Below are 26,203 nucleotides of genomic sequence, written 5' to 3' on the forward strand. Positions count from 1 at the left end.
ATAACATAAGAACTGCCACATTTACACACATGCAACTTTGATGTGGGATGTTCTGTATGTCCTGTGGGAGCCTATTCTTGGGTTCCTCGTGGCTTTACCCAGCAGGTCCGTATAGAGGATGATTAGGACCATGGGCCTGAGTGCAGGTGTCTGAGATGGTCTGCACTTGGCTGTGCTGGGGGATGGTCTGTATGTCAAGTTGTTCTGATTGATCAATAAATAAAACCTGATCGGCTGTGGCTAGGCAGGAAGGATAGGCGGGACTAACAGAGAGGAGAAATAAAAGGACAGGAAGGCAGAAGGACTGACTGCCAGATGCCGCCAGCACAAGAAGCATGTGAAGATGCTGCTAAGCCACGAGCCACGTGGCAAGGTATAGATTTCTAGAAATGGGTTACTTTAAGATATAAGAACAGTTAGCAAGAAGCCTGCCACGGCCATACAGTTTGTAAGCAATATAAGTCTCTGTGTTTACTTGGTTGGGTCTGAGAGGCTGTGGGACTGGCGGGTGACAAAGATTTGTCCTGACTGTGGGCAAGGCGGAAAACTCTAGCTACACAGCTTCTCACAAAGATGTACAAAAGGTACACTCGATCCTCGAGTCTTTCATAACTCATCAAGTTATAACCATTTTCACACTATCGCTTTCTGTAAGTGAAGTGTAAGAAGACGGTAAAGAATTGCTTGTACCAAAGCATGTATCACACGTGAGGAAATTTAGCACAAGAAAGTCCTAAGTTCCAGGGGTCTGGAGGACTAGGAGGGGAGGTCTAGCTTGAATGTGATCAAGATATACTGCATACATGTATGAAATTGTCAAAAAATAAATATGAAATATTCTAAAAAAGAAAGTCATACATCCCAGAAAAATGAAGAGAGCATGACCAGCCTATTTTTTCATTCTTATAGATCTCTGGGTCTGTAATTCCTGATAGAGTAAGAACAAACACCTGTACATAAGGTAGGCACTATAGCTCTGAACATCGCAAATCACTTGCAAGGTAACTTATTGTCTTCAGCCCTTGGTACCTTAACCATAAGGTAAAAGGATTCAACATTTTATTACTGGGGTATCTCACTGACATGCAGCAAGGGAGACAAGTCTCCGTCCATGAGCAAGCCCATAAAATAAAGGCGGGAGAGGGAGGAAGACAGCAGTAAGCACAGTAACGCAGTAATTAGTACCATTAATGGGTTGTATCTGAGGGGCAGGTAAAGGACCCTCTGTCCTACACCTGAGCTGGGAGGAACTGGTTACTAGAAGCACTTGGGAATCAATGGGGAAAGTGCACTCCAAATGGTGTATTCTAGGTACAAAGCCAAGAGGGTGCTAATAACAGGTTCTGGGAGCTCTAACGTGGCTAAGGCTGTGTGGCCGGGAAAGCAAAGGAAGACACAGTGCTCAGCTCACAGGACCACTGTTCCCACACAGGGACACAGTAAGATTTCACACTAAGGCAAATTTAAAAGAATCCCATGCATGGCACAATCATATCTGTCTCCAGGAATGCTCAGTGTGATTGAGAACCAAGGAGGAAGATGGGAATTGAGCAAAACGAAGACGATTGGCAATAAGCCAGTGACCACGCAAGGACTAATGTCTCCAGTACACCTGCTGAGGACTGAGCAGGAGAGGTGAGCTCAGCAGTAAGGAATGGGGCCGCACGTCCAGAGGACCTGAGTCAAGTCCCAGCCCCCACGGCAGCTCACAACCCTCTGTGACTTCAGTTCCAGGGGTCCAACGCCCTCTGCTGGCTGGTGTGGGCACTGCATGCACATGGTGCACAGACACACACATACATGCAAAACATTCACACACATTAAAAAAATTTAAACAGGAGAGGAAGGCACAGACTAGCAGGACTTCCACACTAGCAGGCATTTGGGAGTTTCTAAATACAACCAATGTCATTGAGACCCAAAGCCTTCTGAATCACACACAGCTCTTCAACTCAATACAAATATAGACTCCTCCCCGTGGGGAATGGGAACAGTTGTAGGGGCAGCTAGAGAGGCATTAAATATACCTCCTGCTCACAACTATTTCACACACACACACACACACACACACACACACACACACACACAGAGAGAGACAGACAGACAGACAGACAGACAGAGACAGAGACAGAAAGAATGAGATTTTCTTGCCCCTAAAGCGGCCAGTTATAAACACTTTAATAAGAACCCTCCCTCTTCCCCACCCAAGATTCCCTTCCTGCTCACTTCCCCACCCCAAGCCTGGTATGACCATGGGACCCATCTGTCCCATCAACGCTCGCTCCTCACCTTGTGTCTCCAGCATGGAAGGCAGACAGAGGGTAAAGGACTGGGAAGCGCGGCTTGGCCCCGCCCACTCAGCTGAGAAGGAAGTCCTGTACCACCCTCGCCTTGCCTCCACTACCACCCTAACTCAGTCCTATGCTCTTCTTTCCCCAGTGCCTCTGACAACAGACCTGGATGAAGCAACTGTGACAGACTAAGCCTCAGAGCTCCTGCCTCTGCTTCCCAAGTGCTGGAACCAAAGGTGTGCGCCCCAGCGAGAGCACAGCAAATACTGACCTCTTACATGCTCTCAAGTCACTCTCAGCTGAATATTGACATTTGCCTTTTATGTCACCAGGGCTGCAGCAGCTGGGAAGCCTTTAATACAAACACGTCTTTTATACACCACTTTTGTACCCAGCAGTCTCCTCAGGGAGGGAGCTGCGTGGAGATCTTCTGATTTTAGTTGTTTGCACTGATTTCCATGAGTTTTGCCTTTGGTTTGCTCAGTGCTTGTGTGAGAGTCAAAGTTACATTTTAAGTTTTAATCATCATGCCTTAGAGATCCATGAAACAAAAATAACTCTGATCTGTAGGTCCCGTGCCCGGGGACAGAGTTCCTGAAATGCTGGAGGCCATTGTTTATGGGAGATAACAAGTTTCACTGCCCCATCTGCACCAGATGTGCTTGACCACATGTGGGCGGGAAGTTCACAGGCAGGAAATACGTCAAGATGTATGCTGGCCCCCATTGGACCTGATGGGAAATGCAATGAACTATGGGTTTCCCTTCTTAAACTGCTACAAACTGTGACTTGGGCCATTTCCCAGGAACCTGGGTGTGGACCTGGCCAGAGCCCATCCACCTGGACAGTGTTTAATTAAAGCTTGCTTCAAATTTGACTTAAAAAAAAAAAAAAAAAAAAAAAAAAAACCTAGGAGCTGCTTCTGGAGAACAACGTATGTTAGCCATGCTTAAAACCCACCAGAGGAGCCAGGATGAGGATGCACACCTTTAACCCCAGCACTTGGGAGGCTGAGGCTAATACATTTCTCTGAGTTCAGGTCACTCAAGGCTACAAAGAGAGAGCCTGTCTCATCCCCCAAGACCCCCCAGCGGGGAGGGAGAAAAGGCTCAGTCACTGACATGCTTGTCACAGGAGGACCTGAGTTTGGATCCCAGCACCTACATAAAAAGCTAGGCATGGCAGCATGGGCACATAATTCCAACCCTGGGGAAACAGAGACAAGAGGGCCCTGGGCTAAGGAGTGAGCTCCAGGCTCAGTGCAGACACTGAAGACGCTAATCTATGGTTCAGTGCCCTGCCCCAGCCCCGCAGAGAGACAGAGAGAACTGTTACTCTTCTCTGAGGGAAACAAGGCATTAAGACTGTCTCTACTCCAGGTTCCCCACTATGCTGGCAATAAAAACCGAGAGTTAAAGGTTAAACACTGTCTTTTTAGGACAACGCAAGGACAGATCAGCACAGACAGAACAACTCTGCAGGACAAATTAGGTTACAGGTCTATTAACCCGGTTCCCACAACGGCTGCTTCTACACTCTGCCTTCCCAAACTGCTGTCTGCTTAGCTCTAAGAGACTCGCCTGGAAATAATCCCTGCAGGAAACGCCAAGAGAAGGGTGGGCGAAGAGGAGGGAGGGCAATCTGAACACCTGTGAAGAAAACCATTCATGAGCTACAATGAAACAACGGAACTCAGCTAATTCTCGAGTTGATAGTGAGGGCTGGAGAGATGGCTCAGAGGTTAAGAGCACAGGCTACTCTTCCAGAGGTCCTGAGTTCAATTCCCACCAACCACATGGTGACTCACAACCATCTGCAATGAGATCTGGTGCCCTCTTCTGTCATGCAGGTACATATGCAGACAGAACACCGTATACATAATAAATAAATCTTAAAAAAAAAAATAACAGTGAAGCAGGGGACATCTATTGCCAAGAGCTCTGGGATGTGCAAATATATTTTCCCTTTGAATTTGGTGTCAGAACACCAGCACCCTTACAAAACTCAGTGACCAAACCATGAGGAGCAAGTCAGTAAGCAGCACCCCTCCATGACCTCTGCATCGGTTCCTGTCCTGACTTCCTTCAGTGATGGACTATAAATATGGAAGCATAAAAGCCACACAAATCCTTTCCTCAAGTTGCTTTTGGTCATGGTGATTTATCATAGCAATAGTATTCCAAATAAAGCATAGATCTAGATCAGCAGTTCTCTAAAAGTTTGACTAAATGACCTGTCACATTCCTAAAAATTTCTGAGAATCCTGAATACCTTTTTATACTAGCTATAGCCATCATCATTTACCATGTAAGAAAGTAAAAAGCACATTTTTGAAAATGTCCAATTCATTTAAATCACTAACAACACAACAAATCTGTTACCTGTCAACATTCTGCAAAGATGTAAAGTTTAAACTAAACAATTTAGCAATAACTAATGTAATTGTAATACTTAAGACAATCAACTAAAACCAGCAACATTAATAAGACTGAGATAGTCATTTACAAGAGAAACAATAAATATGTGAGTGTTCAAGCAGACATGTGTGCTCTCTCTCTCTCTCTCTCTCTCTCTCACACACACACACACACACACACACACACACACACACACACACACACAACTTTCCTAATAACCAGGTAGAAGATGTTACAGGGAAATATAGATCCCACTAAACTTTCAACTACGATTTAAAGTATACACTCACAAACACCAAAGATGAAATCTTACACAATTGAAAGGCATAAACAATTGGAACAAATATACAGAAACTGTTTCCAGACAAAAAGTTCTATAAGAATTATAAATTTAGCTGGGCATGGTGGCACACCTTTAATCCCAGCACTCAGGAGGCAGAGGCAGGGGATCTCTGAGTTTGAGGCCAGCCTGGTCTACACAGCAAGTTCCAGGACAGCCAGCGCTACACTGAGAAACCCTGTCTCGGGATGGGGGAGCCATTACATCCCAAACAACTCTTACTATTCAATTTTTTAAAAATGAGAAAAAATAAAATAAACTGTGGTAAAAGAAAACCAAACAGTCCCAGCACTTGGCAGGGAGAGGCAGGAGTTCCAGGCCAGTCTTGGCTGACTAGTAAGTTGCAGAGTAGCCTGGGTTACATGACAACTTATCTAAAATAAAACTGGCTCAGCAGTTAAGAGCAATTGTTTGCTCTCAGAGAGGTTCAATACCCAGAACCCGCACAGTACCTCACAACCATAGTAACCCCGCTCCCACGGGGCCCAAAGCCCCTTTCTTACCTCCTCAGGCACAGGTACACATTTGGTGCACAGACACACATGCAAACAAAACATCTAATCACATAAGATACTAAAATAAATGAAATTTTAAAATAAAGTAAAATAACTGGGAAAAATATAAAACGATTGTGGCTGAAAATCAAAGCAAGATAGCTTTTGCAAGTTGATTAGAAAGTCTTTTTAAACTATGACAATCCCGGGTTGGTGAAGGTCCGAGGCTGCAACACACCTGTAAACTCCTTTTCAGGAGGTCAACTTGTAAATATTCACCATATTTTAAAATGCCTGTCACCTTTGATCCAGCATTTCTGAATGTAAAAAATTTTCAGACAAAAAGAGATACACATTAGTTCTTTGTGCAATGATGTATAATTGAAAATTTCATTTGTAATAAAAACTGAAGGTGATCTAACTACTGGTTAATTGGTTAAATGAACTAATTTAAGGCACTATAAATTAACCATATATGAGCTCTGTATTGAAGAGTGTCTATTACACGATGTTTATAGAGCATTAATGTTCCATGAAAACCCAAACTAACATACTGCATATACATGTACATGTCTTATACATACAGCAAAAGTATTGAAGATACACTAAAATGTTACTCTAGAAGATGGGAGGTAGGAAAGAGGAAAGTTAACTTCATGTTTCTGAGTCATTTCACTTTTCCAATAAGCATGTCCTACTTTTATAACCTAACAAAGAAAAAACTTCATGTAATTTTATAAACACTAACAATCATTTTGTGAACTCATAATTATCCAAGTTATCTTGTATAACAGCACATCTCAGTTCATCATCAAATTCATTAACTGAAAATTAAAAGTAGCAGATCATAAACCAAACACTATGCAGTATATTTGCTTGCAAATTACTGGAAGAGCCTGTTACTGATTTGATTAGAGCAGAAAGGTTTGCCTTACTTTTCTTTTTAAAAGGTTATTAGTGTATAGTCATTGTACAAAGTGATGCTTCTTGATGAGGGCCATTATGCTGATGTGGAAAGACAGTTTACATTTGATGATCACACCCTGGCCCAATCCCTACAACAGCTTTGAATACTTGAGACAAGACTGAAGAATCAGGAAATAGGGCTGAGTCAGTTACCAAAATTATACAAGGCCCAAAAGAAGCCTTCACTGATTATTATTATTATTATTATTTTTACAAAGATTGACTTCAGCTGTAAATAGAATGATATCAGATCCAGAAGTTAGACAAATATTAACTGAATCTTTGGCTTTTGAAAATGCTAATACAGAACGTAAAAGGGTGATCAGGACTTTAAAGGCAAGATCAGCACCCATAGATGAATGGATTAGAAATATAGCTGATACCTTGGATTTCACACTTATGATGATACTTGGATAGGAGAGGTGACTTCTAAAAATCAAAGGTTTTAATTGGGGTAAATCAGGTCATCTGAAAAGGGACTGTAGGCAAGGCATTCTTAGGGACAATGTTTTTTCTAGAGAGAATCCAAACAGAAGGCTCCAGCCTTCTGGAATATTCAGGTGTGGCAAAAGCCTACACTGGACTAATGAATACAGATCAACATGGGACAGCCAAAGTAATTCTTTGCCATCAGGAAATATCATAGGGGGTCTCTCACAGGCCCCTGTGTCAAATTTGGTTCAATCATTTTCTGTCAGCACTGGGGAAACTCTTCCATAGAGCAATAAAAGATTTAATGCCTGTTACAGAAAACCATACTGCTCTGGATGACAGAACAGCTTTAGAGGATAAAGCAAAATTTTGAGGAGAAACCATAAAGCAAATATTTTGGCAAACTTTTATAAATGATCAAAGACCAAGTTAATTGAGGGTTTAGTAGACACAGGGGCAGATATAACAATATAACAATAATTACACCCAATTCTTGGCATCCAAATTGAAGAGTCAGGAGGTAAATGTTCAGCTTTTAGGGATTAGAACTTTATCTCAGGTAAAAATAAAGTACAAGATGGGTTCAATTTATAGGGCTTGAAGAACAGAGAGAAAAAATTAAAGTCATATGAGACTAACATAGCAATGAGTTTGTGGGGATGTGATTTGTTACAGCAATGGAATACCTAGATTAACTTTCCTCCAATCTTAGAAACAAACCATAAACTAATGTATGTTTCTGGGAAAAATATTAAACAGTATTATAAAGAACAGTCACCGACCATTCAGGTTGTACAAAAACAGGGCACAACAGCTGCTGATCTTTCAAAGGTACCAGCAGTCCTACCTTTAAGATGGTTAACTGACAAACCTGTCTGGGTAGAACAATGGCCTTTGACATCAGAAAAATTACAGGCCTTAGAACAGCTGGTAAAGGAGCAGCTAAATGCTTAACATATCAAAGAATCAACCAGTCCTTAGAATTCTCTTATATTTGTTATTAAGAAGCAATCTGGAAAATGGAGAATGGTAACAGATCTAAGAGCTATTAATAAGGTGATTCAGCCAATGGGCTCTATACAGTCTGGAATTCCCTTGCCTTCCCTAATACCTAAAGGATGGTCTATTATAGTGATTGATTTAAAAGACTGGTTTTTTTGTTGTTGTTGTTGTTTTTAACTATACCTTTAAAAGAACAATATAGAGAAACATTTGTCTTCATAGTGCCAACTTATAATAATCCCCAGTCTGTTAAAAGATATCAGGACAAAATTCTTCCATAAGAGCTGTTAAATAGCCCTACATTATGTCAATATTTTGTACAATAGCCATTGGAAATAATTCATAATCACTTTCCTCAATCTATAATTTACCATTATATGGGTGATATCTCACTAACTGATTTGGATGCAGATACCTTAGAGAAAATGTTTAAAGAAGTAAAGAAAAATTTGCCTTGTTGAGGACTACAAATTGCTCTAAAAAAATACAAAGAGGAGATTCTATTAATTATTTAGGATTTTATAGGTTCACAAAAGAAAATTCAACTACAGAAAGTACAAATCAGGAGATATCAATTACAAACTCTTAATGATCTTCAAAAATTGCTAGGAGATATTAACTGGCTATGGCCCAAAACTGGATTGACAACTCTAGAACTAAGTAATTTCTTTCAAACCTTAGGAGGTGATAAGGACTTAAATAGTCCAAGAAAATTATCAGCAGAGGCTGAGAGAGAACTGACTTTGGTAGAAAAGAAATTACAGAATGCACATGTGGATTGTTTGGATCTATAGTTTGACTGTATTCTGATTATTTTACAATCTACATATTCCCCTTCTGGAATTCTAATGCAGAGAGAAGATAGTATCTGAGAATGGATATTTTTACCACACAAACAGAGGAAAAATTAAAGACATATGTAGAAAAGGTCTCTGAGTTGATCCTGAAAGGAAAATTAAGACTTCATCAGTTAGAAGGAATAGACCCAGCAGAAATTGTGGAACCTTTTACTAATGCTGAAATTTTCTCATTATGAGCAGAAAAATGAACATTGGGAAAGAGCTTGCAATAATTTTTTGTGAGAGATTAGCAACAAATATCACGAATATCCCAAAAGCAAGAGACTTCAATTTATAAACAGAACTAATTGAATCCTTTCTCACACTGTATGGGGAATATCAATTTCTGGAGCCCCTATATTGTATACTGATGCAAACAAATCATTAAAGACAGGTTATAAGTCAGGGAATTTAAGTAAAGTGGCTCAGAGCCCTTATGAGTCTGTCTAAAAGTCAGAATTATATGCTATTCTCATGGTATGATTAGATTTTCCAGAACCTCTTGATATAGTTACTGACTCTCAATATGCAGAGTTGTTTTAGATATCGGAACTGCTGAACTATTCCAGGTGATTCAGAATTAACTTTGTTATTTATTCCATTACAAGAAATAATCAGAAATAGAAATCATAACACATATCAGATCCTATATGGGTCTACCAGGCCCTCTGGCACAAGGTAATGATGAAATTGATCAACTATTGATAGGAAGTGTGCTAGAAGTCTCAGAACTTCATAAGAAACAATGTGTTAATAGCAAAGGTTTGAAAAAAGATTTTTCTATCACTTGTCAACATGCCAAAGAAATTATAAGGAAATGTCCTACTTGTTCTTTGTATAACCAAACTCCACTACCTGCAGGAAGTAACCCAAAGGGTATTCAAAGAGATGAAATTTGGCAGATGGTTGTGTTTCATTTTGCAGCATTTGGAAAATTAAGATATGTACACCGTAACATAGATACATATTCAAGATTTCAAAGGGCAACTGCTTTTAGCTCTGAAAACGTTGATTCTGTAATTACACTTTTATTAGAAGTTATGGTCATCCTGGGAATATCTGTACAAATTAAGACTAACAATGAAATGCTCCAGTATACGTCTCTGGTAAAATTTAACATTTTTTTGCATATTACAGCAAAGAGCATATTACAGGTATACCACACAATCCTACAAGGCAAGCAGTCACAGAAAGATCTAATCACACTCTAGAAGATATGCTTAGTAAGTAGAAAGGGGTAATAAAGACCCCCAGAGATAGACTGCATAATGCTTTATTAACCGTAAATTTTCTAAATGCCAATGAGAAAGAAAATGACAGCTGCAGAGAGACATTGGATAATAGAAAAAAACTACTGAATTGAATCAGCCTGTGTACTTTAAAGATGTGCTGACCTCAGAATGGGAACCAGGATATGTGTTATGCTGGGGAAGAGGGTTTGCTTTTTTTTTTTCCCCACAGAAGAACATCGATAGATACTATCAAAATTAATAAAGATTAGATTTGAACAGGAGAGACTTCTTGATTAGAAGAGGTGATAGTTCATCAAACAGTGTGACCATTCAATCTAAACTAACTTACATGACTCACAAATGCTTTTCATTTGACCAGATATAACTTGCCAAAAAGGAGACTCCCCAAAGTTAGGGTTGGGGCAGGGTTTTGTTTTTGTCTTTCAGGAGAATGAAGGCTAAGGAATCTGAAGACCACTGGACAAGTGAGACATCTGAACTAAAAGGATGAATCATCCAGAGAAAATGTCCCAAGAAAAAGAGTAAATTGGCCTATTGATATATCAAATTTTCAAGAGGATAAAATTTCATAAATCTTCCCAAGTGTTTGCTTCTGCTATTCTCTACAGACAGATAATGCAAATGGTCTTTTTACAGTCCCAGTTCAATTAAAAATTAAAGTTGGCTTTGGAGTTGGAGCATGGCTCTCTCCTTCTCTAAACCCAAGCATGCTTGTTAAAGGAAAAGTCAAAATCTCTGTCTCATGTCAGAGGAGCCACCTGACATGGGACAGAAGAAAAAACAAATTAAGGGACCTTTCTATTGTCACTAATCTCATAATTCTTTGGTTTTATTTCAACTCTTCAAGACTTTTCTTAAGGTATAAATATTATCTCAAAATTTACAAAATTAATATTACATATATATTAAACTTTCTGTAATGATATTAATAGTCATACAGAGTACTAACTAATGCTAGAAAGAAGGCTTCATCTAGCTTCCTGTACATGATTTCAGGTTTGAGTCCTGAATCTCTATTAGGTAATTAGGAATTAAGCTCTTTAAGATCTGCTGCACATGACATTTAAAATGTTTAAGTTTTCTGCAGTGAACCATAGCCATTCCTAATAGAGACCTTTGAAGTCTCCAAAAAGATGATGAGGCTCCACAACAATTCCACCCGGATTATGGCAATACCATTAAGCTGACAAACACCACTAGATAGCTATAGTTTTCCTTGTTACCAAATTCAGAAAGGAAACTCACAAAAGAGGTGTAAAGTATATAAGGTTGAGAGACATAAAAAGATAGTTTTGGACTGGTAATACAAGTTAGGATGGAAAGTGAATTAGGTATAACACTTTAGGCTTACCAAGATAGGATAGATAATGGAGTATTTTCTCTGAACTTGCCAAATGCAAATGGACTGGACACTGCTAGTGTAATTCTTACCTGTATATATTTGTATTTGTACTTATTATATATAGTTTTACTATATTAGTGTTAAAACTTTCCCTTTTTATTTAGACAAAAAAAATGGGAAATATTGTGCTATATTTTGATTGTATTCTGACAATAATGTTTGTTTTGAATCAGAGGTCAGAGCTAGCCACTAGCTGACCAAAATTAACCATAGAGGTTTTGGAGGACTGAGAAAGTAGTAAGGCAGGGCTTAGACAAGATCTCGGTCCCTTTTTGGAGGAAGGAACAGAAGAGGGGGGAAGTCACTGGTGGCTGCTTCTCTGATCTTTCAGGTTCTTTATCTATTTATTTTTTTTTAAGATTTATTTATCTATCATGTATACAGTGTTCTGCTTGCATGTATGACTGCAGGCCAGAAGAGGGCACCAGATCTCATTACAGATGGTTGTGAGCCACCATGTGGTTGCTGGGAGTTGAACTCAGAACCTCTGGAAGAGCAGTCAGTGCTCTCAACCTCTGAGCCATCTCTCCAGCCCCAATCTTTCAGGTTCTTACCCCAATATCTCTCTCCTGATTTTTTATTGATAAATAATAATTAAATAAATACATTAACTGTGTCTAAATAAACAGCTTTAAAGAATTCTCAAACAACAGATTCTCAAGACATTTTTAGCTATATACTTAACATGTTAAATACAAATTTGTTTTTATCTGTTCATTTAAAGATACCCTCAATGGCCTTTTTAAGCTAAAATTTGAATAAATGGAGTATGTCAATGTATGTACTTATTACATGTATTTAAGACTATAGTTCCACTATTTTAAAATAATATACAATTTACTTTCTTCAATTTGAGGACAGTTCCCCAATTCTTTGAGGGTCATGAAGACAGAATGAACCAATGTATGTACTTATTACATGTATTTAAGACTATAGTTCCACTATTTTAAAATAATATACAATTTACTTTCTTCAATTTGAGGACAGTTCCCCAATTCTTTGAGGGTCATGAAGACAGAATGAACCATTTGTAAACTATAAAATGTACCATATCCACCTACATAGCCAAAGCTCATTATTAAAAAAAGATATTTCTCCAAATTAATGGGTTTGATTATTATAATGTAAGGATTAGGTTACAAGCCAAACTACTGATATCTATCTGCATTTTCTAAATTTACTAAGGGAACATACTACAGATCTCTAACAAAGCACACTGAAGCTTTCTCTGCCCACTGAGGTTCAGCACGCCTCGCCCCTCTGCTCTCCAGGGACTTGTCTATGGAGGCCCATCACCAGAACCAGAAGGAGACAGATTCCGGGAAATCTAAGATTCTAGGACAGTGGAATTGGGTTCAAGCTCTCTTTCCCATTGTACAGCAAGTGACCTAAGGCAAATTAAGTACCCTCTGGGAAAATGTGGCTCCTTGTACGACTGAAAAGATACACAAAATGCTCATTGTTTTTATAACATACATGCCCTGAATCTGTGTATAATAATTTAAACTAAAGATGCTTTTTCTTCCTCCTCTTCCTCCTCTTCTCCCACACCACCGCCTGCTCCTCTTCCTCCTCCTGTGATCCTAGAGATTGAATCTAGGGCCTGGCACCTCCTAGACCGACCACTCCAGCACCGAGCTGCAGTCCTTTTCTTTTTGTATCGTGAGTCAGGGTTTCACTAGTTACTCAGGCTCTCTGTCTCTGAACTCAGAATTTTCCTGCCTCAGCTTCCTAAGTAGCTGAGATTCCAGTCCCGTGTACCAAGGTTGGCTCTACTCTGCTTCTTTATTGTGTTTTGAAACAAGTGTTCACTATGCAGCCCTAGCTGGCCTGTAACTTGCTATGTAGACCAAGCTGACACGGAACCTTCAGCAGAGCTGCAGCCTCAACTTCCCAAGTGACAGAATACATGTGCCAACACATCAGCCTTCTAAGTGGTTTATGAAGTCATTAAATAACAAGGGGGAATTTTGGGGGGCCTTGTCTTTTCTGAATGTTTAGTTCTGGTTTTAGACAAAACTTGAAGCATGACAAGATGAATATTTGAATTTAGTCATACATTTGAGAAGGGAACAGCATCTGCAGTGGGCTATCACACCTATCAACAAAGCACAACAGTAGGACATACCAGCAATGAGGGGAAGCGGGGAGACAGAGGAAGTTGGGGGGACTCTTTAACAGGGAGGGCAGAGGAAGGATAACACACAGGGAAATAAGGGAAGAGTGATAAATAACACATAAATAACTAAGGATGTTTGTAAAAGTCATAAAGAAACATTATTTTATGTGTTTATTTAAAATACATATGTATGCATATAGACAGTGTAAACAGGGTGATAACGCTCCCCTTCAAGAATCACAGATTATCTAACAAAAACCCCCATGCTGGACATGGGAACCCCTTCAAGTTGTTGGTCAGTGGAGTCTAAGAGATGCCCCCAAACAATACAGGCATTGTCTTGCCTTGGTTGCCTTCCAGAACTTGAACATAAGATCCTACTGTAAAGATACCACACAGTTTGGACACAGGACGTGGAGGAATTGAGCTGGAACTGACCTGGAAGCTTCTTCCCTGAGGACTGGTTCTCATAGTATCCAAAGGTGCCACGCGAGATGCCAAGGGAAGAAGCAATCAACAGTCCTACACAGCTGTGAAACCTATGAACCACAACAATGATGAGCCCAGCAAGGTATCTCTGACGGCACAATAGTGGCACGATTATCTGGGGTAACCAACACCATCTAATCGGACTCGAGGTCTACTCAACAGAGGGATTCACGTCTGGTCCTGTAAACCTGGAGGGGTCAGCGATCCTCAAGGAGCACCCACTGCTGCTGTTTTTCTAATTATAGTCTAAGTACTTATCCTGACACCCACAGATAAGTGCACCTCTTACTCCTCTCTTCAAAGAAGCTTCTTTTTGCAACAGATAGAGTCTACTTCAGAGACCCACAATTGGTCAAAACACGGAGAGTAAATGACCACGGGATGCCCAGCCCCCACTGGTATCGACAGCACAGCCCCTACACCTGAGGCTCAGGGAACATCTCTAAAGAAGGGATAGAAAGTTGTAAGAGCCTGAGAACCAGACTGCTAGATATGACAGGAACGCTGCCCTCATGATCTCAACAATAGGGTTGTCTAAAAAAGACGTGCATAAGGACAACATCAATCCACATGCTAATGCAATAATGGATTGTTAACCACAATATGAAGAGCTAGCTACAGGCAAACAATGGCTACTGAGAAGGGAAATCAGTCTGTCCAGGGACGAGCCTTGATAGGTTGTTATTCAGCCTGAAGTAGTCAGCTCTAAACTCTTGTACTTAAGAACAGTAATTGGCTCAGTAGGTTGTGTGTGTGTGTGTGTGTGTGTGTGTGTGTGTGTGTGTGTGTGTGTGCATGTGCCTGTGTGTGTGTGCTGATGTATATGTGGAAGTTAGTTGTCTCCTTTTACCACAGACCCTAGGAAATAAGCAAGCATGTGTGTCACAATAATAATTATAGGAAGAGGTCATGAACTTGAAAGGGAGGCACAAAAGAAGCTGAGGGGGTTGAAGGAAGGACCGAAATGATATAAATACTGTACAATTGTATGAAATCCTCAAAAAAAAAAATTTTTTTTTAAGATCCTGGAGAGAAGCAGGGCTCTAAGTTCTATTCAGTTTAAAGCCTGCCAATATCTTTATTTGGACATATTGACATAACACGTACAAAAGAAAGTAAAAGGAGGTAGAGAACAGAGAAAGAGTTTTAAAAAGTGAGAGAAGGAAGATGAAAAAAACCCCACAGTTCCTAAGAATAATTTGGTGAAGAGCTGTCTAAAAGCTAGGTCTAATGACACAAGTCTGGTGTATGGGAAATTTTAATCAAATTTCTGAAGAATGGCTATGTGATGAGATATTCATGTCATCATTAACTTTGTATAATATAATATAAAAATGGAAATCAAAATAATTAAACAAAATATTTAGGAAGTACTGGAGAGAATGAAGAATACTGGCTCAGAGTTAAAGCTTTTGCTGCTCTTGCAAAGGACCTGAGTTCGAATCCCAGCACTCACGTGGCAGCTCACAACCACCCATATATAACTCCAGTTCCAGGGGCTCTGATACTCTTCTGACCTCTGCAGGCTGCTATACACATGTGATATATATACATACACTCAGGCACATACACATAACAACAATTTTTTTTTAACAATTTTTAAAAATTTAGGGCTGATGTAATGGCTGGGTAGGTAAAGTGCAAGGCCAGTACCTGAGCTCAAATTCTGAAATGCACGCAGAGACGGAAGCAGAGAGGCAAGTGCACACAGGTGCCCTCTCACTTCCACACGCATGCCATGCACACGTGTTCACATGTCAACACTTCCTGACAACCCTGCTGGAAGCCGTGTGGCTGGCCTGTTAAAGGCCGTGTGCTAGTAGGAGCCAGAAAGGGGAGAGAGCTCAGCAGGTCAAAGGCCATGCCACGGGAGCCTGACAGCCTGAGTTCTGTCCCTGGGACCCACTCCCGAAAGCTGTCCTAAGACTTCCACAGGCACACCATGGCACACACGCATGCACGCGCACGCACACACACGCACACACACACACACACACACACACACACACACACACAGCCATATACCATGCATACACACAACAACAATAAATAAAATAACTTAATGTATTTTATTTGAAAACCCTTTTGACAAATTCTAGTCATCTATTAACAAAGCTTGAATTTTTCATTTTTATCTTATATAAAAAACTTTAAAGCCGGGTGGTGGCGCACGCCTTTAATCCCAGCACTTGGGAGGCAGAGGCAGGCAGATCTCTGTGAGTTCAAGGTTAGGCTGGTCTACAGAGCGAGTTCCAGGAAAGGCGCAAAGCTACACAGAGAAACCCTGTCTCGAAAAACCAAAAAAAAAAAAAAAAAACCTTTAGTTATTAAGAACACAAAAACTGGCAACAAAAACTTACCATCACCCCTTCTATTATCTGTCTGTGTGTGCACGCACATGTGGATGTCAGAGTTACCTGGGGTGCTGTTCCTCAGGAGCTCCCCATCTTGTTTTTTCGAGACAAGGCCTCTCACCGAGGACCTGAGACTCACTAATTAGACGAAGCTGACTGGCCCGTGAGTTCCAGCCCCTCCTGTCCCCCGCCCCAGTGGTAGGCATCACAAGCACACTTCACCCACTACACGTGGCTTTGCGTTTGGTGCTGGAGATCTTTTCACATGGGTGTGGGGATCAAACTCAGGTCCTTCAGATTGTGTGGCAACCACTTTACTGATCCGGCCATCTCCCTACACCTTCAAATTATTTCTTTTGTTAAAATAACACAAGAGCCCTTGATTCATTTAAAAACAAACCAGCAAGAAGCCAAAGACTCTTCCCCTAACTTTGAAGACATCACAGCATTTGGAGGAACACTGAGAAGGTCCACCTCCCCTACAAACACAAAACACAACCCGTGCTTAAGATCTCACCGATCACAGCCCAGGCAGGATGGCCAGGAATAATTAAAAGCATTCTCTTTGGAATTGGCTAGCTCCAAGTTCAAGTCCTAACTCTATATTACCAGCAATGTGACCTCGAGTGTCAACTCATCACAGTAAAATGGAGGTAAAAACACAGCCTTCTTCGGGGGCTGTGATAACTGTAAGATTACACCACACACATACTCAGGAAACAGTGGTGGCTTGCTTTCTTAAGAAAGGACCTTTATCTTGCTGCTCCTAAAAAACATAGTGCTTATGTAGCTGTTTTATATCTTATAAATTATCATTTTTTATAATGACTTATTTTATAAATTCATATAAGTATAAATCACACATAATTTACTATCCTTATTATACATGACTTTTCAGAAGAAATCATAAGTCAAATTATTAAATCTTAAAGCAAAGCAATTTTATCAGTCAAAATAAAAATATTTTTAAAAGATGGTTGACATGACTTCTCTGTGTGATGTGAAAACTCAAATCAGAAACAGGAAGAGCCTAAATTAGAAGTTCCCTTTTTTGAAACTTAGTGCACTAGGCCACAGTCCTAAAAATTAATGTACTCAAAACACCTCATAAGGATTTCCACAGTTAGTAAGTGGCCGTGTGTAATATGATAATTCACTAGAGACCGTTGTGAGTGATTTGCCTCTTCCTGATTTTCTTTAAATTCTGTTAGACTACCAATTCTTCCTATAAATTCTGAAGGTGCTATATGACAATCCTTTTTAAGGCTGTTCATGTTCTTAATGCAGCCTGCACATCCACACGGTGGAAACCATAGCGGCCTCTTCCTTCCTGCTCTTCCCCCACACAGACCAGCTGGAGACAGGCCAAGAAAAAAGACAACGCTAGAAAGTAAATGCATATCTCTAAGGATTTAAAATATACACTTGAATGTGCTTCCAACTGCATTCCTGGATCCAATATAGAGCATGTCTCCATGGTGACCCAGCCCTCCTTGACCACTGCTGGAGTCAGAACCAAGTATAATGACACATGCATGAGAACACCACAGTGAAGCCTGTCACTCTGTATCCTTGGGAAATAAAAACAATGTGAGAAGTTAAGAGAAGGTCATTCTCATGGAGCCAAGATGATCAGGTAAAGTAAAATACACATAAACTTATAAGATGAAGAGTTAATGTGGCATTAGAGGAATGTTTTTAAAGGAGTGGAAAAACATTCAAATTCCAATAAATGTTGACACAGGACATTACATGACCTCTATGAGCTTTGGTTTTTCTTCAAATGAAGATGAGAAGGCTAGACAAGTGGTCACTATCCTCAAGGATGGGGAAATTACCTCCTTACTAACCGACAACAATACAGAATAAGAAAAACAAAATACAGATAGACAAGTGGTCACTATCCTTAAGGATGGGGAAATTACCTTCTTACTAACCCACACGTTACAGATAGACAAGTGGTCACTATCCTTAAGGATGGGGAAATTACCTTCTTACTAACCCACACATACAGATAGACAAGTGGTCACTATCCTTAAGGATGGGGAAATTACCTTCTTACTAACCCACACATACAGATAGACAAGTGGTCACTATCCTTAAGGATGGGGAAATTACCTTCTTGCTAACCCACACATACAGATAGACAAGTGGTCAATCAAGATGGAAATACCAAAAAAAAAAAAGTATCCTCAAGGATGGGGAAATTACCTTCTTGCTAACCCACACATACAGATACATTAAACTTGAAGAGGGCCACTGAGATGGCCAAATCACAATGTAGGCAGTATGGCCAGAAATCATGAAAAGCATTATTAATTAAATTAAAAACAGGTAAAGCCACTTGCCTCCAAGCATGCTGATCAGGATTCAGTTCTCGGGCCACATGGAAGGAGGACAGAACTGACTCGCACGAGTTGTCTTCTGACCAGCACATATACACCGTGGCATACACACACATCCCATCCAAATGGACATTCATACACAATAAATAGACAACTACAACACTTAAAGACCTGGCTAGATGGCTTGGCAGGTAAAGGTGCTTGCTCTCCAAGCCTGGCAAAGTGAGATGGGTCCCTGAACCCACATAAAGTGGGAGAAAACTGACTACAAATTACCCTCAGATCTCTACACAGTCACTGTGGCGTGGGCAACACAGCATGCATGTACATGCGTGTGCACGCATACACACACACACACACACACACACATTGACAACTTCTAAATGGTGGCAATCATCCTGTATAGAAAGGTTGGCAACTTGAAGACATTCTCAACAGGTATGAATGCGTTTGCACCTGCAGAGAGAGTCTGGCCAAGGCTGTGATAAATCACAATATACACACTAACATCTTTTAAAATGCCATGAAAAGCTAAGGAGCCTTGTTCTAGAGGACTAGCAAGGTTCCTAAAGGCCTATGATTCCATGACTCTTTTACTATCATTACATTTTATTTTGTGTGTGCGTGTGTGTGTGTGTGTGTGTGTGTGTGTGTGCACATGGGCATTTGTGCATGCCATGGTGTGCATATTGAGGTCAGAGGACAAATCTGTGAGCACTGGTTCTCTCCCATCCACCATGCAGCTCCCGGGGACTGAACTCAGGTCTTTGGGCTTGGGGACAGGTGTTAACTTGCTGAGTCACCCTCTGGCTTCTCAATGACCCTCAGTGCAAAACTGTACATGCTGGTTGGTGTGCCTGCAGGGCAAACTCTCAGAGTTACAGTGTACAGGAAGATGGATTTGGATGGCAGCATGAATATACTTGTGAGCTACAAAGGGTTTTTAAGTGTAGCCTGGGGACAAGAAAGATGACCCAGTGGACAAGAGCACTCGCTGTTCGAGCAGGAGAATCAAATCTGTCCCTATTCAAGAGGCCACCTGTGGCTGCATATCGATGTGTGATCGGGTTCTGTGGGGTGTGGGGACAGGAACTGTCACCCTAGCCTCACAGCCATTGAGAGGCCTGTCTCAAGGCGCTAGGGCAAAGAGTGACAGAGTAGGACCCGTGACATCCTCTGGCTTCTGAGCCCACTCACGTGTGTGCGGAAGCAGCCGTCAGTGGAGAGCTTGCCACCGAAGCATGAGGACTTGAGTCTGATCCCCCCACTTCCCACTTGAAAAAGCCAGGCACGCTGGCATGCAGGGGCGACAGGTGGGTTCCTGGAGCTCTGGCCAGCCAGCCAGCGAGGCCAAACTGGCAAAGCCCAGGTCAGTGAGAGACTAAAGTGGACTAAAGTGTAGGCTCAGGCCTACACACACATTACAATCTTAAATGAGTAGTTCTCTATATTTGCAGTTGGATCTATGAACTAAACATAATTAGAAAAACCACTGTCCTTTAGAATAAGTATGGACATTTGCAAAGGGGGGGGGATTTTATTGAAGAATCCAATTCAGAAAAATCCTAGGGTCTATAAATACATGCAAAACTGAGTATGTGCATTCTATATCTTTTTTCTTTCGTCTGTTTTAATACAGGGCATCACTACATAGCCCTAGACAGCTCTGAACTCACAACTCTGTCAGCCTCCTGAGTGCTGATTACAAGAATTACATTACAACAGGTCCAAACTGGTAAGGAGCCCATAAATTTAAATAAGACCAACTTTAAAAGATATTCATTTATAAAATTTTAAGAAAAGATACTTTCTTAAGTAAAAAAAAAAGTGCTGCTACAGAATTGGTATTTAATGCAAAGGATGGAGAAAAGAAATAGAATATTTTGATTTGACAAAACTCCAAACACACTATACTGCATATTGAGAAGCAGGGTGTTTCATATGATCAGTGTAACATTTGTAAGACAGTGTAACTCATTTAATTAGGTCACTAGGGTGAGCAATGAGAAATGAACCAAACTGGTAGTACAATATCGCCCTCTGCTGGACTCAGCTGTTAAAGATAAACCTCAAAGAATTAGCAAGACTAAGTGGAATACTCTTCATTCCCAGTCTAGCCTAATACTAGTCTGGGGCATTCTTCCATTAACAGTTCCAGTGCCTGCTACGTGTGGCTTTCCAGAAGCCAGTAGTGAACACAGGGCAGCAGCAGCAGCAAAAGTCCACATGGATTGAGACTCACGTCACAAGAAGGAACCTGTACAGTGCTGCAGGCCCAGGACACTTGGGACTGAGGTCACAGGCTACAAACGGGAGTTGTTACTGTTTCGTCAAACAGATGTGACGTGTGTGTCAAAGTGATTTCCAAACATTTGTGTTTACACTATAGATTACTACTGCTCTCAGCCTCAATGGCGGAAGGAAATTTCTCCTTCGCGTTGGGAGATGCTTATTGCAGAGACTCACTAGTCAAACATCTGAGAATAATGGTCTATAGCTGTGGCATAGTGACTGAGGCTCAGCCAGAAACAGGACAATAATCACACATTTACAGTCCCTTCCCCGCCAAGGCCTGGGAGATCACAGAGGAAGAGGAAGGCGCAGAAGAGTGTAAAAGCCAGCAGAAAGGGAAGACTTGTGCGGCCATTTCCTCTAGACAGAAACATTCTCTCCAAGGACAGACACTCCTGAGACTCATGAGATTAGATGACAGCAAGCAAGTTCAGGAAGACAAGAGACTCTCAGGTAGAGCAGCTGGGTATGGGTTGCATAGAGATCCATGATGTAGCCAGCTCTCACGGGTCACCATTCTCGCTGAGGTGGCCTTTTCAGTGGCAGGGCTGCAGGAGTCACTCAGCTCCTGTACGTAATCCCAGGAGACTTCCTAGTCACCAGGCCCACCAGCTGGAGTCACTCATCATTGTCCTCTTTATCTGAACCAAAAAGATGTGGACTCCCAGGGGAGGTAATGCAACAGACTAAAACAGAAGGTTTCCTTAAAACTACGTTGGATCCTCACGAGGAAAAGGCTTTAAGAGCTTCCTTCTGCATACCTGCCATTTGGCCCCAGCCCCCGGGTTAATCTGGGATAGAAAACTTACCCTCTCTGGAAAGTCCTTTGGGATGAGAATTATTTCCGTCCTGCATCTACCGCCTGCACATGGACTAGCCAAAATGCCACCTCACCTGTCCTTGCTCCTTCTCAAGCAGAAATCCATCTAAGCCGACACTCTAAGAACAGGGACACTAGGCAAAGACAACTGTCACCTTTTCATCCCACACGGGCTGAAACAAACATTATCTACACTGTACCCCACTCTGTACCATCCCCAAGGACCACGTTAACCAGTGCCTACCTGCACTACTAAGATGTCTCTGTAAACACGTAATTCATTCCTTTACTTGGCAGCTGCTCACGTGTAAGAACCCATATTTATTCTTATTATTTCGTCTCTGTAGATTGTTCCTAAGCTCTTGCGCATTAACTAGAACATTCAGCATGTCTGCTCGACTCTCACCCCGGGTCATGCAGGCCATAGTGAGGGTTCTCAGCGTACCTTCACTACAAGAAAACTACTCAGGAGAGAGTGGGAAAGTGCACATCGGGACCGTCCCTGCACTTCAGTGACACTCGTGTTCCCATGTGCAGACGTCATCGAAGGGCTTCTGTGTCCTACCTTCGGAGACCAGGATTTGGGAAGACAGAAAGTCAAGACCCAGCAACTATTTTCAGCATCTTCCCTCAGTGGAGTTCCACGCGCCTGACCTCCGGGCCATGTTTAGGAGCGCTGGCCCGCTTAGCACTCGTCATTCGGTCAGCTCCTTTTGGACACAGACAGTCCAGCACAGCCCAGCCAACTGTACTCAGGCCTGTTCACGTTCCAGCACTTTCAGGAAGTTATCACGAGAAAGAAGAGTGGTCACCTGTGGGTGCCGCCGCCACCGCCACCGCCACCACCGCCACCGCCGCCATGCTCTACGAGCCCTGCCAGATGCTGCAGACACACTCTGCTCCAGCAAACTTGCTCTGTGCTGTGCCTCCTCATGCTCAGTGCCCACAACTCACCCCGGGGCTCCTGGTCCAGAATCTCACTGATTCTGCAGTTGAGTCTCCAGCTGCTAATTTTCAGAATGACTCACCTTTGGAGAAGGTGAACTACACTCTGTCTCCAACCACCTGGAAAGGGTGCTGCCTTTTCACGGCCCCGAGGACCACGAGCAGCTGCAGGCTGCCCCAAATCTACCTTGAAATGGAATTTACGAAGCCAGAACACTTGAACCCCTCAGGATCACATTTTCCCCGACAGAAGGGCCAGAAGCACAGGAGGATCTTCAGAACTCAGCTTTCTCTCCCATCCCCAGCCGTGCGGCACACTCCAGACAGGTCCTAACTAACCTGCACGTCTCCCTAGGAATTCTTGCAAGCTTTAGGCACTGGAGGGCCCCGTCCTCTGCTGCTGTTCTCACAGATCTAAGCCTCCTTCTCATATCTGCACTAATGTGACTCTGTGACTTTCGAGTTTTTGTTTTGTTTGTAACTGATCTCAACTTTGCAAAATAAAACTCAACTGTTTCATTTGTCAACAGTTACATGGGGAATTCATCAGACTACTCACAATACTTTAAGTTTCTCAAAAGAAAAAGATTCCCTCTCTCCCACCGAGATCTTCCTCTCAACAGGATCTTACTATATAACCCAAGACCAATTCATGACCCCCTTGTCTCAGCATACACCTCATTTCTCATGTTTACTTTTTTAAAGTGATTGTTTCTTGAGCAAGCTTTTCCCATGTAGTCCAGGCTGGCCCTAAGCTCACAGCAGCCCTCCCGCCTCAGCTCTCCAAGGGCTATATTTACAGGCATGAATCACCATACCTGCTTCCCAATTCTTTATGATGATTTTTCTTTAACCTTTCTTGTATTGGTTAGAATACTTTGGTTTGGATTAAGATCTGAACTTTTTCTTTCTCTGAACCACTGAAGAATTGTAACTTCTCTTTTGGCTCAGATGTTGATGCCACTTTTTCTTGCATTGCTTGAAATTCACTTAATTTACCAAAATACATGTCCGTCTCCCCCCTCAGGAACATAATTTTTTTTTTTACTTCTTAATTTTGAGCTGGCAAGATGGTTCAGCAGGTAAAGGCACCTGTCAAGTTCAATACCTGAGACCCACATGGCAGAAAGATAGACTCAGTTACTCCAAGTTGTCCTGACTTCTACACATGTACACACACACACACCTGACTTCTACACATGTACACACACACACACCTGACTTCTACACATGTACACACATACACACATACACAAACATAAAAATGTAAAAAAAAATTGAGTATTAGTTTTTCAAACTGTAGTCTTTGTAACAACAACACCAGTGACTTTGTTTAGAATGCAAATTCCTAGGCCCTACCTGACCGAATACATACAAATCTCTGGAATGGTGCTTGGGAAACTCACCAGGTTGGGTTCAAATTCTTGACAACCCTTCTGTCCCAGGCTTCTAAATACTGGGATTACAGACAGAAGCCACCATGCCTAGCTATGAATAAATCTTATACATGTTAAAAAGTTTAAAAACCACTATTGAGGTGGTTTGAAAGAAAATGGCCCCCAGAGGGAGTGGCACTATTAGGAGGTGTGGCCTTGTTGGAGGAAGTGCGTCACTGTGGGGAGAGGGGCTTTGAGGTCTCCTATGCTCAAGCTATTCCCAGTGACAACAGTTGCTTGTGCAGCCTGAGGATCCAGATGTAGAACTCTCAGCTCCTTCTCCAGCACCATGTCTGCCTGCACACCACCATGTCCCTCCATGATGATAATGGACTGATCCTCTGAAACTGTAAGCGAGCCTAATTAAATGTTTTTTCTATAAGAGTTGTGGTCATGGTGTCTCTTTGCAGCAATAGAAACCCTAACCAAGACAACTATCTAGGAAAAGAAACTTCAAATTCAAAAGTTCTCAAATTATGCACTTTTTAGCTAAATGTGGTTTTTATCAACCCAGCTTCTTAGACTGTGGGTGGCAACCATATCTGGGGTCACATTACTGAATGTGGAGGGGTTGCAAGAAAAAAAATGAACAACAAAAATTAATTCAAAGTCAACTATGTAATGAATCTGGGGCATTTCTGGCCACACTTGCTCATGTCCCATCATGCAACTCGATTGTAGTCTTGGTTCTGTACACACAGCATGCCCTGGATGGCCTCAAATCCTCACCATCTGGCTTTCACAGCAGTACTGAGATTACAAGTGTGAGCCTCTATGTCCGGCTTACATTCCCATCTTTGTTCACTTTTATTTTAGAGATTAGAAATTCCCAGCATACATTTCATATACGCGCTGAAGTGTGCAAATGACCTTACCTCTCTCACAGACAGCTGTGGCGGGAAGGAAACCGATAAAACCACACTGGTGAATTCAAACCCAGAGGCTTCAACCTTTTGGCACACCTAAAAGAATATTACAAATATATAAACTCCCAAGAATTGCTGAAAATGTGGCTCTAGTCATAACATTCCTCCCAGGAGATGGCATTGCACAATTTCCCAACATTCACTTAGGCCCTGGGGGCAGAGGCTCAGTAGCACTGCAGTGCCCAGCATGTGCCAGGCCAGTCTCTAGCACTGTCCAAAACAAAGGCAACAAGCATAACTGATACAAGTGGGTGGAGCACTCTTCACAGACATCCTGAGATGAAGCGTGTGTTAGTTCCCACCCTACACAACTGGTAGTTTCTGGACAACATGATGAGTGTCAGACAGTTCTTATTAATTTTGCAATATGTTGATAGAGCATTTCAGAATAGTTGGTCTTCTCTAATTGGGAAGAGCTTTCAGTGATCAGGTGGTCTGACCAAGTTGAAAGGAATGGTACTCTTTAGGAATGGTAGGTGTAAGAACTCTAGCTTTAAGGCTCACCCCATCTCTGATCACACCTATAGTGAGATGTTTACCTTTGTAATAAACTCCTTCTCACAGAATTCTTGAAGAATTCCTAAGCAAATGTTGCACACACTCAGATTTGAAGGCTCAGAGGCAATGCTTTCCTCTTCTGGGGCAGAGATCCCCTCCTCTCCATTTCCACTCAAATTATCCATTCCGTCTTCTTGGAGACGAATTTTCTTCAATGGTGGGTTTGGAACTTCCACAATTAATTCATCTTTTTCAGTTTCTAGAAATTTCTGTAGATCATTGAACAACTCCTGAAAAGTTATGAAAAAAACAGTACATTTTAAAGTGGCTTTGAGGTTCCTAAGATGACGCGAGGTTCCTAAGTCAGCCAGATGTGGCAACATGTGTCTTTTTTTTTTCTTTTTAATTAGTAGTTGAATGACCTTCCCAAAAGAACTACAAGACAGATGTGTAAATTTGTTGATGGAGTCTTTCTATTTAACATTACAGTTTTAGCTTCACTGGTTTGTGAAATTCTTTTGGAAAAACATACACATATAAAAT

The 26,203-nt window shown here is 41.6% G+C and overlaps 1 protein-coding gene across 5 annotated transcripts in view; it reads right to left on the reverse strand.

The window, feature by feature from the left end:
- The window catches only part of Pus10 (pseudouridine synthase 10), a 78,028-nt gene that overhangs the window by 44,526 nt on the left and 7,299 nt on the right, over positions 1–26,203 (reverse strand). For 4 of the 5 annotated variants that reach the window (XM_028876372.2, XM_028876374.1, XM_028876373.2 and 1 more), the window contains exons 3-4: positions 25,702–25,950; positions 25,112–25,198 (exon numbers count right to left, since the gene is read on the reverse strand). In XM_028876372.2, the coding sequence (XP_028732205.2) occupies positions 25,112–25,198; positions 25,702–25,950 (336 nt within the window). Of the gene's footprint in view, positions 1–13,993; positions 14,095–25,111; positions 25,199–25,701; positions 25,951–26,203 lie in introns of those variants that run through there. The other variant, XM_037208932.1, reaches the window with a different exon arrangement.

This window comes from Peromyscus leucopus, chromosome 10, assembly GCF_004664715.2.
Source record: "Peromyscus leucopus breed LL Stock chromosome 10, UCI_PerLeu_2.1, whole genome shotgun sequence".
NCBI lineage: Eukaryota > Metazoa > Chordata > Mammalia > Rodentia > Cricetidae > Peromyscus > Peromyscus leucopus.